At 31.8% G+C, this 19,172-nt stretch overlaps 2 protein-coding genes across 2 annotated transcripts in view; one reads left to right on the plus strand and one right to left on the minus strand.

Annotated features, from left to right (window-relative positions):
- Positions 1–16,046: 16,046 nt before the first annotated feature.
- On the plus strand, positions 16,047–17,231 carry LOC140438851 (uncharacterized). Its single transcript, XM_072528494.1, has 2 exons — positions 16,047–16,493; positions 17,205–17,231. Exons 1-2 carry the CDS (start codon positions 16,047–16,049, stop codon positions 17,229–17,231), a joined length of 474 nt encoding a protein of 157 aa, XP_072384595.1.
- Positions 17,232–17,336: 105 nt separating this feature from the next.
- Positions 17,337–19,172, minus strand: part of LOC140438331 (uncharacterized) — a 51,230-nt gene continuing 49,394 nt past the window's right edge. Inside the window, exon 6 of the mRNA XM_072528011.1 lies at positions 17,337–17,511. Within this exon, the coding sequence (XP_072384112.1) occupies positions 17,388–17,511 (124 nt within the window). The 3' untranslated portion in view covers positions 17,337–17,387. The remainder of the gene's footprint in view (positions 17,512–19,172) is intronic.

A 19,172-nucleotide genomic window follows, 5' to 3' on the forward strand; every position in this document is an offset into this window, starting at 1 on the left:
GTTTTATAGATTTGTGACAAGAGAGATATTGGTCTATAGTTAGCCAATTTTGATCTATTTCCTTTCTTATATATCAGAATTGTATTTGCCTTGTTCCACTCTTGCGGTATTTGTTCTTCAAACAAACATTTTTTGAAAAGTATCTTTAGGTAGTCTTTTATCTTTTCCCCTCCTTCTTTTAACATTTTAATTAGAATTTCATCGTCTGCCGGAGCATTATTTCTTTTCATATGTCTAGTTGCTTTTTTTCTATTTCTTCTCCGGTTTTGGGGGGTAATATTTCAGAATTTACATTAATTATTTTCTTTTTCAGGTTTTGTTGAGTTGTATCAGGTGGACTGCTTTTAGAGCTGTATAGGTCACTATAATATTTCCTTGTTATCTTAGATATTTGGGTTCTGCTTTTTTCTATTACACCTTGTTTATTTTCCATCTCTATCATCTGATTTATTCCTAGGTGGGACTTGATAGATCTTAAGTTTCTGTTTTTTTCTATAATCTTCTCGATTCATTTTTCCTGATGTCGTTTGAGATCTTGTTTTATATGTCTTCTTATTTCTGTATTAAGGGTTTTGTATTCAGTTGTATTTCTTTTATTTTCTTGTAGTAGGCTACTCCGTTTTTGTAACTTGTCTAAAGATATGGCACTTAGTTTTGATTTTTTGTCTGATTTTGCTGGTGCTATTTCTAAGCTAGTCTTTAGAAGTTTTCCTATAATCTATGAAACATACTTAGGTATATGCCATATTTCTTCAGTTATTTCAGAAATTGTTACCTTTATTATATTTTCACTGTGAATTCGTATCCCGGGGTTTTCGGCATTCTTCTTCCATTTAGTTTTCCATCCTTACCAATGAAATGGGGCACTCTTTCTGGAACATCTAAAGCTGCTGAGATTGGCTTCTCAATTTCTTCTTTTATGTTGGTGTCGTGGTCCTGTATCTCTTTGAAATCTCCTTCCAAACTAGGATCGTCATTATCAGGTTTAAATTCTGGGTTATAATCAGAGCGAAATTATGCATAAAGATTTCCAATATAATCTTGTTGCTTTTTAAAACTCATCTTTAAGAAATTAGTTAAAAATTAAGTGTATGTTAATCAAATTTACAGAATACATAACCAGTATAATACTCACAATTATAAATCACATAATTATTTTTTATTTACCCTAGAAATAAAATATTTTAAAATTAAATCTTACCTGAAAATTTGTTACACCCTGTATACCATGCAGATTTACGCTCCGCAATTTAGTATACGCCACTGAAGCGTGCTTGCCTGAAGCTAGCGAGCACGTCACGACCAAGATCGTAAATAATCGTCAGAAATCGACAAAAAATTCAACAAGCGGACTAATAGTCCTCACATTAACCCTGAAAGGTTAATATTATTTGTGACCTAAATCTCGAAAATATATACCTACATACTTCTACATAAACAAATAAATAAAAGAGTGAGAAACTAAAATTATTTCCGTGGGTACTGTTTTTAATGACAAAGTTGATAGTACTCTTAAATACGCAACCGAACTGAAAAAGTAGTGAGCAAGTGTGTTAATATGAAAACCAATAATTATTTTGTAGTCGAGGTCATAATTGAATCACTTATTTGAGAAACCCCATAAGTCCCAAATCTAAAACTTTCGGAAAAACAAAAAAAACTGTGTTAGGAAAACACGAAGATTTCTACATGTTAAATTCTGACATTTATATACTGATTGCTGACGTTTTCTATCCAATATTATTTGAAAAAAAGATTGAGAATAAGCTCTATTAAACTCAAAGTTGGTTGACTTATGGGGTTTCTCACATAAATTGTTCAGCGTCACCTAAAACTAAACTTTATAAGGAATTAAAATGAAAAAAAATACACATAGCACTGTAGTTTATATTAAAAAGTACAAAAATATTATTGAAATTAAAAAAAAAACGAAATGTGTGATCCTTCATCTTCTTCTTCACGTATATTATTGGTCGTTGTGGGCCAGTTGAACTATTCATTATAATAATCCTGGATATTTTCTACATCCGGTATATAACTTTGTAGTTTTTTTATATCAACAATCTTCTTATAATTGATCGGAATGTTTCCATTGGGATATGCCAATGCTTCAGGCAATATTAGTGTATTTTTTTTTATTACTGTTAAGCCTGAAGTTGTGATTGGTTAATCCGTTAATAAAAGGGTGTGCTACAACCAAGTTTGCGTTCTCGTAGGAGTGGTGAAAATGCATGAATTGGCTTATTTTAGTTGAACCTTCTGATTCCTTGAAACGTTTTTGCCACTGGATTCCGCAGATAACATGGTTTTTTTGTAGTACTTTGGCCACCAACTTTTGTAATCAATTACGTCTTCAGCATTGACCAATACCACATTAAAGCGGTTATTTCTACATGAAGTTTTTATCAGTTGTCCATATTCTTCGATGGTGTATATACGGTCTACTTTTTTAATTTTTCTTTTAATCACCGCAAAATCCCTATCACAGGGTAGGAGGGAATGACCCCTAATAGGAAAATAATGGTGAATAGTCTTAAATTTTTCTAGCGAAATTAAAGCGGAAAAAAACCTTAACACAGTGTGGTTTTTATTTTGCGCCCCACACCCGTCAGAGAAAACATGAAGATATTTCACTAACGGCATGTTTTCTTTAAAATATCTCATGAGAAATGAGCAAACTTCATTCGGCCCCTTCGTACCGTTACCCTCATGATACAATAAAAACGTCGCTTTTCCTGTTTTATTATTGTGAATACAAAAAACGTTCACTGTTACCTGGCGAAGATAGAAAACTTCTTGCACCGGAATTTGTGGCAATTGAACATTCTGCATAAAATCCATAGAAATAACCCCAATTTCCTCGTTGGACTCGGCCATTTCTTTAACTTCTCGGAGGCTGCAACTCTCTTTGCATTATCGTTTAAATGCGTACTATTTATTTTCATTGCAAGCCCCTCACACACACAACATGTGTCTACCTGAGGTCTTCCAAATGATAATTCAAAGTCTTCTTTAAAAACTTTTCTGTAATATGAATACTTAACAGTAGCATATTCCGGAAATTTTTCTGTAAACATTTTGTACATAAGGGTTATATCTAGTTTCTCATTTAAATAATACTTTTCCTTGATAGTATAATGAGCTAACTTTTGTGGGATATAATTTAATATTTTCACGAATAGCATCTGTAATAATATCAGAAATTACATTGCCTGGGGTATTTCTTTATCGTTTGTCGAATGGTGATTTTCCTGCACTTAGAAGAAAATTTCTTCTATTGTATTTAATACAAGTCACTTCACTCGATCAATTGTTACTCCGTGAATAAAACAGAAGGCTAATTTACAAATGGTAATTTTTCTATTAGGGGTTGATATGGAGTATACATAGCTACTACTTCTATTAGGTTTTGAAAACTCACCAAATCCTTTTCTTCTACGTCGTTGCTTAACTTCAGTTGCGGAAATTAGGCTTTGTAAGTAACAATCTTGCTCATTTTTTGTAGTCAGGTCCCTAAATCGTTGGAAAAGCTGAATTATTTCATCGTTACTTATCAATGAAAAGCAGTTTCTCCTGCAGCTAAAAATTAAGTACATATTAACAAATTTAATTTGATCAGTCAACACAAACTTGTTTTCAATGAAAACTTTTTAGTAGAAAATTAACAAATTATGAACTTACTTGCAATCTTTGGAGGATGGAGAAGGAACTGCAGGAACGTTTTTCCCCTTCCAATTGATGTATTCGTTTCCGTTATGATTACTGTCGCTTTCACTCATTTTAAAATGTTTTTGTCAAGATATAATAGAAATAAGTAATCCACAATATTATTACTACTGTATTCGTATTCACTACACATTTATTTATCTACTGTATTCATAAAACAAGATTAAACTTGACTGCAAATTATTGGCATTATTTCATTTTCCGTATCGTCGACATGCGCGGTGCGTAGGAGAAACGCCTTTAGTCATGGACTTATGGTGTTTCTCTAATACATCGCCAAATCACACCACTGTAAATAGGTTACGAATACACTAACTGAAGGCGTTTCTTTACAAAAATGTTTATTTACAGTTTAAAAGTTCATTTTAGTGAAAAAACGATGTAAAATTATGACTTATGGGGTTTCTCAAATTGTAACAAGAATGAGTAATGTAACAAGAAATTTGACTGTAACAAATATTGATGAAAGAGTGAAATGTAACAAAAATGAGGAATGTGTAGCAAAAATGTGCAGTGTAGAAATAGGGTAAACTCTAAAATGTACCTTTATACACCAACGAACTAATATGTGGAATAACAGAAGATGGAAGAGATTAGATAGAAATAAATTATGTAAAAGAAATAAATAAAGGGTATATAAGAATTTTAAAATATAACAAAATTAATGCTGGCTAGCGACTATGCAGGAGAATGACCACTCGACACTCAAAGAGGGATTCGGCCAATTTACATGCCCTACAGAGAATGTAAGATATAAGAACTAATGACAAGAAAACCACCAAGAAATAAACAGATGAAAGATAAAGTTGCTCTACTGAATGTTTGGGCGCCAGGAAGTTAAATGTTTTCTTCCGAGATATCTTGTATTGCTGAAATATGAAAGATAGGTACTAATTGAAATATTGAATTGTTTTAACCCAACTTAAATAAATACCAATTTTTATGTACAGACTATTTTAAACACCTATATATGACCCATCACCTCTTATATACAATTAACTTATCTATATTTACAGTAAAATCCCAGAATATAATGATAAACAATTTCCCCCCTAACGTACCTATTAATGTTAAATTTTGACAGAGGTTATACTCAATAATTATGTATAAATAATATAAAATAAAATATAAGATAATATAAATATAAAATACTACTCACTAATATAATAGTTTAGTTTTCATTTAATAAATGTTTAAGTTTGAAATGAAATGAAATGAAACTCTCCGGATATGTGTGCACACGATAACCTGATGAAGAGAGATTCAAGGGAGAGTCAAAATCTCATCCCTTGGTAGACAATAAATAATTTAATTAAATTGTACTGACTATTGTTTTAGGAAAAGTAAATGTAATTATTATTAATGATATAAAAGTTAAAACCTTGAAGAGGACGTAATTTTATTAAAGATATTTAAACAAGAAACAAAAAGATAAAACTAAGTTCTTCCTGCCGGTTTCCGTAGGTTTCCCTGAAAGGTCCTCTGGTGAAGAACTAGTTGCAGGTGGGTAAATTTACTCCAAACCTGGATTTCATATAAAAAAAAGAGGTACTTTAAACCAAGTCCATTAAATTCTTCTTCATAAAACCCATAAACTTAAAATTCCTCTTCCCCTTGTCTTAATAAATTCTCCATAAAAAAAATAAGTATTCTTCCCTGACTTGCACTGAAATCCGTAAGTAGGCTAAAAAAACAGTTGTGTTACTCCAAGTCCTTTGTTCATACAAGAAAGTAAAGAAAAACCAAGAAAGGTCAACAAGTTGCTTTAAATTGAAATAAAAACTATACTGTTTTTCTGTAAAAAATAACCTTGGGATGGTATGACAATGTTTTATAGGATATATTAAATAGATATGTTTTCGGAAAGCATGGTCTATATATATTATAGAATAGAAAAAAAAGAAATATTAGCCAGTTTAAACGGTATGGAATTGAAATAGATAATTGTTGGTTTTCATCTTTGGAAAGAAATAAAGTTTGAGATAATGATAAAATCTAATACTTGTAATATGTTTAGGTATTAATGAAATAAGTGAAATGGGACATATATAAGATAGAATAGATAGATAGATAGATAAGAATATATATCGAGAGAGGATTAAAATAGATTTGAATTTCACTAACAATGGCGGATGATATGACATGTTTTTACACATAATTTATTTATAACTTTAAGCTTACCGGCTGAGGTGGTCCAAAATTAAAGTACTTTCACAAAAAAAAAACAACTAAATAACAAATGGCTTCTTCCAACACAACAGCTTTTCCACAAAAATAAAAAATAAACTTAAACCCAATTTATGAAAATGGCACCTACAGCCGCCTTGAACAAACGATGTTCACTCGACGAAATTCCAGCCACAAGTGGCGATCTGACGGTGCTACGGCTGTCACGACGATGTACTTTCAGAGTCTTAGACAGTGGGCGGGATTTAATGCCAACTTTCGAAAATAAAATTTACTGGAGTTTTAAATATTTGGTTTAAGAATATTTCAAAAATGAATTTAATTTATAATTAAATTAAAGGATTTCAGTGACAAAAAGGTAAATGGTTCTTTAAGTAACGGACTCGTTACAAAATAAGTGATTCAATTTAGTACTGAAAATACGGCTTATATGATACAATATTTTGTCAGTGGTGTACTACAGTATAAAATGATGGACACTAAAAAAGGATAATGTAAAGAAAATAGAAGTATTTTAGCTCTGTAGGTATCGCATATTATAAAAAATTAATAGCCGCAGGAAGTCAACAATGTTAAAGAGTTATGACAAAATGATGAGAGTTAAACATCGAGTTAGAATCTATAGAGAAGCTGTGAGAATATTAACATGTGTATTAAAAACGGCGTAGGTATTCGTGGCTAACGATAATACCAATATGGTGGTGGAATCATGGCCGGACTCAATAATATTATAACTACTTAAAAAATATGACTAGTTATTCAGAAGATTTAATCATAATCTAAAAAAGTGCAATACATTTTTAATAAACTATGATTAATTTATCCCGCGGTAAACACTAAAAACACGACATATTATACATAAAGATAAATTAATACAGTCAAATACTATTAGTTATTTATTCTCTGAAGTACGGGCCATTACTTTGTTTACATATTTGTATACTAACCTGTAGGACGTTATTCATGCAGATTTTATATTAACATTGCTTCTGCTACCGCAACTACGTTGAGAACAAGAAACCGTTATTATGCACTATCACAATATATTATTACAGTTTCTATAAGTATTATAAAACTAAAAATATTCGAAAAACAACAAACGTAAACAAACATATACGATCTGTCAAAAGTATCAAAACAATCTTAACAATATGGCCGAGGTGAGGACGTTTTTAATCACGTGATTCCCTCTCCATAGATTCTAACTCGATGGGGTTAAACTAGTATAATAGCTGATCCACTCATTGCAGGTATTTTTTGACCTATAAATATAACCTAAACATTTGTCTTAATAACCTAATACGCTGCTATTAAATTACGACATTAAACACTGAATTTTAAAATTTTCTATGTCGCAAAGATACAAAAGAAAATCTGAAATGGACTCACACAAGCAACACATTCATGATTTGAAAATCTAACAATTTATTTATTACAATATTTTACTAAAATGGATAAAATGATATTTTTCATAATTTGGCAACTAAATTCTATAAAAGGTTATTTGAATAACGAAAAAGTTATAAATGGATAATTAAATAATTTAAATTTTTGGATTTTTGTAAATGACGCAGACAGAAAGATATATTTTCTTCGTCTGCTTGCCAACTTGAAATGTGGAAGCAATTTAGGAACTAGCGAACAGCGACGCCCATGTTCCTTCATAATACCGGTATTGTTCTTTCCTATCTCCAACTACATTTATTCACTACGGCCTGAATTGTATAAACAACATCCATTCAACGATCATTGTGAGCCGCCTTGCCTAGCAATTGTGTTTTCTGTTGATTCTATTGTTGATAAGATGTTCTGTAGAGAAGGATTCCTTTGAGAGACGCTTGATTAGAGACTAAAAGACGGTAATATGTTTATTTTGTGTTTGCGACAAACGTTACACAAATGCGTTTATTACGAAAAATTTCAGTCGTTGGATGTTGTTTCTCTTGGGAGTACTGAAAATTACCGAACGATAGTATATTTTAAGAAATATAACAAGCGAGAATTTGCCATTTTGATATCTGTAACGTCCGTAATCTGCTTATTTGCACATGTTAGTTAATAAAGACAGTGAAACACGCAGTTCTTCTTTCAGTATGTCTGCTTTTAGCCCTATACTTTACTTTTTATTATTACCAGAGAAAGATTGTATTTCATAGTCTGGTCAAAAGGTTGTATTTTTAGCATAATTAAAATAATATTTTATTTTAAAGGTTTTTTCATAAAACATAACAATATAACATATTTTTAGCATGTTGCAGTGATACGATATATCTCGAAATCCTTTGTGCGTTTGAATGTAACGTCTGTTAATTAATGTAATATTGAAAAAATTAAAAAACGAAGTACTTGAATTATTTTTAATATTGAATTTATTTGGGATCAAGCCAAAATTGATTGTAACTGTTGTCAAAAAAGCTATTTAAGAATTCTATTGAGAGTATATAACCGAGAAAGGGTAATGTTATGTCTTCTCAAAAAATGAAAAGTTGACTTACTTGACGCTGAGCCTCGGTGTAATAGGCAACGGTCATGCGTTGCTGGAAAGATGTTAGGGTGGATTTTATGCTCCATGGAACATGAACATTCTGATTATGTGTGTTTCTGATTATATGTGCATTATTTGTATGTGCTTAACCTTCTACTACTAACGTATACTTTCTGGAACCTAACTACTCAAGTAATGCTAAGCAGATTCCTTTTAATTTGTATTTGAAGCCTACACGGCAAAAACGATGAAGGTTAATTTTATTTAATTTTGTATAAAAGGTAATTTTAAAGTTCAAAAAATAATTTTAAAATGGTCCAATATAAATTTTAAGTGAAACTGTTTTTCAATGTGTATTATAATTTATCGGCGAAAACGATAAAAATATTCTTAGACTGTTATGTTTTTTTATTTGTTTTTAATTTTGATGATTTGATTAAAAATACACAAAAAATAATGACAAAAACGGTTTATGTCATTAAAGCAATAACCAAAACAATGCAAGTCAAAAATAACATTATGTAACTAGTATTAAACATGGCAATAATTGTCTTTTTTATAGTATTTTTTTAGCACATTTTTTTGCACCTATTTTTTCTTTACAAGACTAACTCTTGTTCTTTATTTCGTTGTGTTGTGAGCGAGGCTACCGAAAAAATGTTTGGCAGCATTACCACAAAACTCTTTAAGGTGTTGTAAGTCCTTTCACTTTTCCAAATTAATTGGCAACAAATCTAAAAGACAAAATAATGAAGAAAAGTGGGTATAAATAAGAATTTGTTACATGTATAACTTCTGTTGGCTAAAAAAAATTCTTGGGTTCCTGCCATACCATCAGTTGGTAGAATAGTGTTGGTACGAATCACATAGGTTTTGAAAGGTCCATTGTAGCTTGTTCTAAATAAAATATATTGGGGATGAATGGCTTTACAAACTATTTCTTGAATAGGTCTGATAGCAAATGGGCATTTTGTTTTAAAACTGTATGAAAGAAACTGAGTCCATTTGCGAATTAGGGACCGATCTACTTCTATACCTTTAAATGGGCTAGGTTTTGTTCGTGCTCCCTTAAATTCGTCTTACCAATCTTCAACAGTTTCAGCTTTGATCCGCTGGTTGATGAGTCCCATATTCCTGTCACACTTCAAATATGAATGACTTGTTATTGGAAAAATCACTTTAATTTTGTCAAGTCGTCTTGTGGAAATAACTACGTAATAAATAAATTTAATAAGGTTATCGTTTTTATTTTGACCTCTACAAGAGTCGCAGAATATAAGTAAATTCCTTACACTGGAGTCTAACTGCAAAAATATAAAATTATGCAAAAACGAAATTAAGTTCCTCTGATCCCTTAGCTGCGATATTTTCGGGGTGACAATAAAAGTAGGAATCGCCAGTAGACAGCACGTGAATATTAAAAGAATATAAGGTAAGTTGTCTTCTATAATACAAGTCGTTGGTTGTAATGTTTGGTATAGGAAGGTTTTTTTGGAAATCCACCACTATTGATTCGAACTCTTTACTTTTCATACTTATTTTTCTTGCTTCTTTTTTTCGATTATAAAACACTTCGGCATTTCCCAAAAACAATTCATTTTCTATTTCCTTCTTTCATAGTTCTTAAAGAATTTTTGTGTCATTTTCATTTTCCAATAGTGCTGTTTTCTCAGCAGTATATTTATCGCAACTACTGCAGGTATCGCTGCGTAGATATTCAAATTTAATGTTGAAGTTATTATTAAAAATTTTGCGATAAAACTCATATAAAATATCTGGAAGAGATAAAGCCTTATGTTATACATATACATTTTTCTTATTGTTAGACTGTCTGGTAAGTACAACACTGTAGATTTTTTCTACTGTAGTGACTCTGTCGGCCCTTATGTCGGGAGTTAATATGATCTTTTACAGCAGCAAATGGGATCGAAGGCTTTGCACAATGTACGTGTTTATATTTACCCCTCATATCTGTAGGTGCCTTACCAGTTTTCTTTAGAGACTCCTGAATCGTTTGTAGATGACGTCTAGTAATGCCATGTAATGAAACAAAAGCTCTCATGCAAACTGGCACTTCAATACAGTTACTATGGTTATCAACCGGACGCTGATTTCTTACTTTTTAAAAATATGCTTTATCGCGAAACTTGGCATTACTTTCATTTTTTCGTGGTTTGCAGTTTTTTATTGAAGTCGTGGATACAAAACCAGCCAAATAACTGTTCTGCTTGTCTCTGCTCAACATTCTATTAAATTGCTTAATAATGGTATTTCTTTCCAAAAGTCCAATCTGTTGAAAGCATTTGTACCAGGAGCACTTACAATCTGGCCCTATTTCGTGTAAACTTAACCTCAATTGCTTCATAACATCACATAACCTTCCACTACTTCTTTTTCTCTTCTTAGATCCCATCACTGCTGTCAGAATTTACAGTCTCTGTCTTTCTTTCCAGTATAATATTTTAAAATACACAACTACTTTTGAAGATGGAAATAAACAAAACAGACTCTAAACTAAACCGCATATTTGCACGTGTACGAGACGAATGACTAATCTTTTTAACCATGCGTCGTATAGCGACCGCGCAGAAAGACTTGCAACGTTTTTGCAGTGTTTCACATGAACTTATATTATATGATATATATTTAAATTGTTAGTTATCAAATATATTACAAATTACATATTAATAACAATAAAATGGTTTACTAGACATATCGTAATTTTTTTATTGTTTGAAGTGTAAATAAAGTATTCATAGAAAAAAAAAACAAAATAATCCAAACAAATTAAACCCCTGTACAAAAAAAATAAACTTTGGCAATATTGGAATTCAGATAAAACGATACTTTGTACATTCTTTAAAAACATTAGCTCATAAAGCTAATTCCAAAGCTTCAGTTATTAAATATTCACACCTTTTAAACATTACATAAATTCTTAGTCTTTTTATCATTTTTTAGTACGCAGAGCCCACATCTTTTTTCTTTTTGGGTCTCATCAGGACGCACGTTTTCATTAATCGTCGGTTTTATCAGTATTCTACTTATGTTCATTGGCAATTTACTTGGAAGTCCTTGGCTGATATTTCTTCTATTCAAATGTCGAGTTGTTTGGCGAGCAACTTCACAAATTTTGCATGTCGTATGTTATTTGATATTGCACTGATAACATAGCTGTAGTATAATATGCCTAAAAATGCTTAAAGTCAGATAATTTTCGATTAGTAGGTATCAGAATTTCAACAATAGCGTTTATATTAATTAGACACCTTCATATTTGTAACGGCGATGCACATTTGCCCAACTGCATGATATCACCACAAAGTCTTGGTAAACGCGAAATTACGTTTATGTTTATCTATTCTCGTTTTATGTCCAAAAGGTTTTGACGGCTACTTGAATTTATTTTTGCCATAATTTCATTACTTTTAGAATCGGATTTGTCAGAGAAGTCACCACTATCTCCTTCACTATCATCTTCTAATATAGAAGTCACTGTCAATATTATTTAAATGGCCATATGATTCTTCCATATCGCTAACCTCAATTTCTACATCATCATACCATACTAACAGAGTTTGTACATAGTTATTATCACCATAGTATACTGTTTTGGATAGACCTACCATTTTCGTAAAATTTTCACAAATACTAACATGGTGCCAAAATCATCCCTTTCAAACTTTAGATAGTTAAAAACTCAATATCACACTACTGAAGAACTTAGGAATAAGTTAAACCATCGATATTACTGTAACTTAAAGATAGCTGGAGTCACAAACCTATATAAATAAAAATAAACAATGGGCGTAATTTGAATTTAGTCGGGGGTCATGTGGGCACCACGTCAATAGTAATAGTTAAATATTTGTGTTTGGGTGAGCGTTCTTGTATTGTGTTTGGGTGTTGCATGTGTATTGTGTATAATTAAAAATGATGTGTCTCAGGGTTTCTTAGAGCGCTATTGTTGGTATATCTTTGTTGTCAACTTCTTATTCTAGTAATGGGTTTGCTACACCTTTTTCTTCATTTAGTAGGATAAATGCTGTTCCTTTGTTTTTTCTCTGTTTCGTGTCTATTTTTTTATGTCTACTGATGCGTTTTTTCATTGTACTGAGTCTTTATTGTCACAAATGTGATGGTATATATGTGATCAGTCGACATGAAGAAGGAAAAAATCACAGATGCAGCACTTATTTTAATCAATAAAGAAAAAGTGTATTAAACTCTCAAAAAATGTAGCAGGCTTCGGTTGCTGATCCTAAAAGAAGAAGTCCACAACAAGAATAAACCAACAATAGCGAACTGAGAAACACTGAGATACATCATCTTCAACAAATACACAATACACATGCAAAACACAAACACAATACACGAACGCTTATCAACACATAAACTTTTAATTTTTTGAGAAGACACAATCTTAACTTGGCGGTTATACACTTTCGACAAAATTTTTAAATAGTCTTTTTGAAAACGATATTCAAAGTGAAAATCAAATCTTAAAATGTAAATTTAAATTGCAATGAATTGTGATTTAATTTTCTATTCGTTTACCCTGATTCGTCCAAGTTGCTACTCCTTCTTAGTGATCATCATAAATTATGTTTTCTTAATATTTCGTGAAATCCATATCTCTCACTTACTTCTGCATTGTGTGTGGAACATAATACAAATGGGTTCTTCTCAGGACCCAACGACTAGAAAACTCGGACCTATGATTTGAATTTGTCACTTAAATGTAGAAAGCAAATGCTATTTAAAGAGCCAGTACTTCTCAAAGTTGCAAAAAATAACGACATTGACCTTCTCGCTTCATAGGAAACACACTGCAAAACGGAAGAACAACCGCTAAAAAGGAAAAAAATCTTAGCTTCGAACTACTGGGTGCTACATACCATCGATCATACGTCACAGCAACGTACGTTAAACAAAACATAGTAAACGCCGTCCTTGTTTTCACGTGTACTAATAATAAAATTCACAATGTTGTTGTAAAAATTGGAAGCATCACCATTACTAACACCTACAAACCACCAGCTATATCCTGACAAGCTCAAGTCATTCACACACATCCTCACTAGTCAATATACGTAGGGGACTACAACAGTCACCATGAGCAGTCCACAAACTTTTCTTGGTGATCTTTTTCTTATGAGCTCACTTATGTCTTGGGGTTGTGACTTTAGGACATTTCTACTTATGGTCCTTCGACTTTCATGATAAAGTCAGTGTTTTCTTGTTATTGATAGTTAAGTGTGCCCTCTTTCTTAAAAGTCCACCTTATATCCTCTCCCTGTTTAATACGGAGTAGAGGATGTTGTTTTTTTTTCATATAGTGGTGGAATAGGTTTTCTATCAGTCCTTAATATTATTTACAGCCTTTAGATTATTTTTCGTTACATATTCGTCTCATTTTTTGTCCCTTTGTTTTATTAGTGCCTGTTTGACTTGTCAATTTAGTCGATTTTTACTGTTTTTATTGTCCTGATCTCTTGTTTTTCTGGCTCTCTTTTTGGCTTTATTTATTTTCCTTATAATTTTTCTTAGATTTTTTCTGGTTGATATATCTAAACCTTCCCGTATGTATTGTGTACTCCTCTTTAGTGGTACTGTTTCTTAGAACTTATTTCACATTTTTAATAAACATTTTTTTTTCTCTAGATCTTGGAACTTACTCTTGGAACTACTCGCTTACTAATCTTTTGGAAATTACCCAATTTGTTTTCTTGTTGTTGGGTGCTCTTTTCATATGCGTATTTTTAGGAGTATGGGATTGTGGCTTCCTGATCCTTTATTTAAATATTTTATTTCTGTTTACAGTTCTTTTGGCCACTACTATTAATTGTGATTATGGAGTGGCAGGATCGCCATGTGATGTAGGAGATTAGGACCAGCGTAATGACGTACATACCTTCCCGTATGTATTGTGTACTCCTCTTTAGTGGTACTGTTTCTTAGAACTTATTTCACATTTTTAATAAACATTTTTTTTTCTCTAGATCTTGGAACTTACTCTTGGAACTACTCGCTTACTAATCTTTTGGAAATTACCCAATTTGTTTTCTTGTTGTTGGGTGCTCTTTTCATATGCGTATTTTTAGGAGTATGGGATTGTGGCTTCCTGATCCTTTATTTAAATATTTTATTTCTGTTTACAGTTCTTTTGGCCACTACTATTAATTGTGATTATGGAGTGGCAGGATCGCCATGTGATGTAGGAGATTAGGACCAGCGTAATGACAGGAACAAAGTTTTACCGTTTTCTTTTTTTTTTTTTCGAAGACAGACTTAACCCCTAACTGGCATGGCGGGGTCATTTTAGACCCTAAAAAAATAATTATTAAAATTCCAAAAGAAGGAGAACACCTGGCAACGCCGCCATCCAGCTATTCCTCTGTGGCGTTAAGTACATTACTTGAACGTAGTCGCTGCAGTTCACTTTGTACTTTGTTGAGTGTAGACGTCGATAGGGTCAAAATTGACCCCGCCATACCTTAAAAAGGCCAATTGTCAGTGATTTAGTTTTAAATAATTATGGCTAATTTATGTGTCAGAACGATACCCTTGACAAAACGGGAAATAAAAGACATAGCTGAACAGATTGGTGACAGCGAGTTCGACATATCTGATACAGAGACAATTGTTAGTGAGCATGATACTGACTCTGAAGCTGGTGATCAAAGTGACATTGGGAATAATAACGGTCAAATCTTAGGTACCAAATCGAGTAGTGAGGATTACAGTACTGATAACGAACAGCAAAGTTACTATTAAGGGAGAAATAGAAAAAAAATGGTCAAAACAAGCTCCTGCGTCGAGCCGAACTTGTGCAACAAATATCGTGTCACATGTACCAGGACTTGCTGGACCAGCACGAATAAACAAACCTATGACTCCTGCTGAAGCATTTCAACTGTTAGTTGATGATAAAATAATTGACCAGATTATTGAGAGAACCAACGAAAAAATAACCAGTTTGCAAACAAATTATGGAGATAACGCTTTAGGATGCAGTACAATAAACCACGCTGACAAAATTAAAATGTTAGCATTTTTTGGTCTTCTATATTTATCAGGCGTGTTCAAATCAAACAATGAAAATATAAATTCTCTCTTTGCAACTGATGGTACTGGTCGTGATATATTCCATTCCGTAATGACAGCAAAAAGGTTTAGTTTTTTTACTGACATCTTTGAGATTTGACGATCCGCAAACTAGAGACCAGCGTATTGTAAATGGAGACAAGCTGGCAGCAAGTTCTAAAATATTTCACCATTTTGTAAATAACTGTTAAACTAATTATTCGTGTAGAGAATACGTAACAGTGAATGAAATGCTCGTCGGTTTCCGTGGAAAATGTAAATTTAGAATGTATATAAAGAATAAGCCTGAAAAATACGGACTCAAAATAATGTGCCTGTGTAACGCCCGTACTCATTATCTAATCAATGCCATGCCTTTGTTTATACCGGAAAACAAGATGCAATACCTAATCCAAAAAAGCTATCCATACCAACACTAAATGTTCTTTCGCTCACTGCACCAATAGTAAATTCCAATCGCAATGTAACTGGTGACAACTGGTTTTCTTCACTAGAACTTGTTGAAGAGCTACGCCGCTGTAAACTTACTTACGTTGGTACTATGAGGAAAAATAAAAGGGATTTGCCAACGGAGTTTTTACCAAATAATCAATGTCCGGTTTATTCATCTATTTTTGGATTTACTAAAGACGTGACCCTTGTGTCCTACGTACCGAAAAACAACCGATCCGATTGTCTAGTGTCCGGTCTCGATCATAACAACAAATTATTGGAAACAGCTAAGAAACTACCGGATATTATAGACTTTTACAACATTACCAAAGTTGGGTTGGATGTACTGGATCAAACTGGTGCTAACTACAAAGTAGGACGGCGTACTAGAAGATGGCCACAAGCTATTTGGTTTGGGATCATGGATGTTGCTGGTGTCAATGGACACGTTTTATATAACGCTGCTAATCCAGAATCTGGGTTAACACAACAAAAATTCTTGATTGATTTAGGTAAACAGCTAATACACAATCACGTAGTTCGGCGTGCTGTTAGGGTAAATATTCCCAGAGAATTGAGAGGACTTTTTCGTCGAGTTGGCCACATCTCGTTAGACGACCAAAACCAGGCAAGGCAAAGAGCTACTAAACGTGGGAGATGTTATATTTACCCACGTAATGAAAATAAACAATCACTTAGATGTAATAAGTGTGAAAAACATATATGCAAAAACCATTGTGTACATCAAATTTTTGTAGTAGGTGTAATATTGAGTAGTTATCATCATGTTCATACTTGTTTGTTAAATTTTTTGTATATAATTAAATATTTCTCATTTGGTTTTTGATCCTTTATTTAAACATTATTTAATAAGAAATTATTTTTTTTGAAAATACACGTGTGTTTTTTCGTTATTTTTTGAGATTTTTTACTTGGTTTTTTAAGTCAACCCCATATATTTCTTTCTAGCAGTAAGTGATATAGGATTTTTTGGTTTATGCAGTGTTATAATCAATAATATAATACTTTTTTATTATAATTTGCTTAATTTTTTGTTTATTTACACAAAAAATCCAAAGGTGAAATATGATCCAGCCATACCTTATATGTATTTTTTTCTTGCCAGATCAGTTAAGGTTAACACATTTAAAAGAATATGTTTAAATTCTTCATGAAGTTCATTTTTAAATTTTAAAATTTGATAAGATGAAATATGTACCTACTCATATTATTGTCATATTTTAATTGTAATTTCTGCTATTTACAGCATCGATTGTATTTGTCATATTTGTAAGCTCATGTCATGAGATTAGGTTATAGCGGATATAAATATGGAAACGTCGCCTTATTTTTATATTATCATTTAAAATTATAATACAGGTAGTTTGAAACACAAATATAGATACTCAGTAATTTTTTTATTTAGTTTAGTATAATAAAAAAAATGTTTTTAAGCCGCGCATGGACCAACTAGTGCTTCTTCGTAAACTTTTATGAATTTATTTAAGTTGTCGGACGTGTCACATTTTTCAGAAAACATCTTTGGAAGACATTTAGCAACTTTAGTCACAACCCTGAAAAACAAAATAAAGTTATTAAACCTTCCCCTGGAAATAATTTTGCTTATATTTTAACAAATAAGATAGAAAAAATAAGAGAAGCCAACAGAGTTGTGTCAATACACCAAATCTTAACAAGTGTGGTCTACTTAAACATAAAAATAAGCGCAAGATATATCCTAAATATCGTTCAAGTGTACACCCTATCAAAAATATTCTACGTTCAATTTTGATCTATATCCAACCTGTGCAATCAAAGAAAATCCTGGTCACTTAGGTAATTAGGCACTAAGGAAGACCCCTTTGAGCTATTATACCATATCTTCACATGACAATTTTCAAAAACACCAACGATACGCCCACGTAAAAATAATTATACATTAATGACAGGAAAACGTGAGATATCAGATACCAATCGACAACAATATTTTCCTTTACTTTTTATTAACTTTAAACGAATTCATTTAAACTTTATAATCTTTTTATAAATTCTGTCTCATCTAAAGTTTTTATGCGTTTTTCACTTAGTTCCCTTTTAAATAATTTTCATAATTTATTTTGTTCCACGGCAATTTATTTTATTTGCTTTGTAAATGTTTGCATATATCTTCGCTGAATTTTGTATTGTAAATATTTTTTGTCTTCGCTGATATCCTGTACTAACTTCCTAATCTTCTTAAAAAGTACATAATTCTTGGTTTTTTTATCTGGGTGTTTAGATTTGTGAACTGTTGATGTCAACCTGTCTTTTGAAATAGCCTTTCTTGTTATTTTAGTTTTATTTCCGTATCAGCAATTAAGTGGTGTAATAATATTTATTGCAATTCATTTTATATTGTCATTGGTATTTTTTAATTACCAAACCAGTTTATTTTTTATTATATTACTTAATATTTTTTATGAATTTCTAAAAACAACCCTTCTTATTTTTAATTATCCGCAACAACTCTTACTTTAACCCTTTGAGACCTGACTTTTTTAAAAAATCTTATGTGTTTTTATATTTCAAAAGTCTTCAATTAGTAAGACAAAATGAAAAAAACTTGTGTACGGTTTAAAAAAAAAAATTATTGTACATATGTATGTACATATGGTCTTAAATACAAACTCAACACTAAAAATATATTTACTACAAAGTAATTATTATTACATATTTATTGTTCATGAAAAGCTGCAAAACAGTTTCTAGCCTTAATTAAACACATATGTATTTTACATTTTGTACAGAACACATAACTACGTCCATTACAATCTGTGTTTTTACACCTAGTAGCCTCCTTCTTAGAATCAAACTCCGGTATGTGACCAAAATTGTCCGTTTGTATTTCCAAAAATGGTCTCGTCTCTCCTTGTCTTTTAAATGTTGAAATAGAAGGTTTAGGAGATGAAGATGCTGGTCTTCCTCATTTTCTACTTACTGAATTGCCCATATTTATTAGGCTTTCGGCAACTCTGACTCTGAAGTCTAGAAATTTCATTCGATCCTTATTGGTTGTATTACATTTGTCGCAGTCCTTCCTGTATTTCAGTCAGCTGTTGGTGAGAGCGAAGTCTATCATGTGCATATGAACACGCAATGTCCACTTTCGCGATCTAATAAATATTCGATAATAATTAATCATCTGGTCCATTAGATCAACTCCGCCCATTCCATAATTATAATATTTGACAATTTC

The sequence above is a fragment of the Diabrotica undecimpunctata genome, chromosome 4, assembly GCF_040954645.1.
Source record: "Diabrotica undecimpunctata isolate CICGRU chromosome 4, icDiaUnde3, whole genome shotgun sequence".
NCBI lineage: Eukaryota > Metazoa > Arthropoda > Insecta > Coleoptera > Chrysomelidae > Diabrotica > Diabrotica undecimpunctata.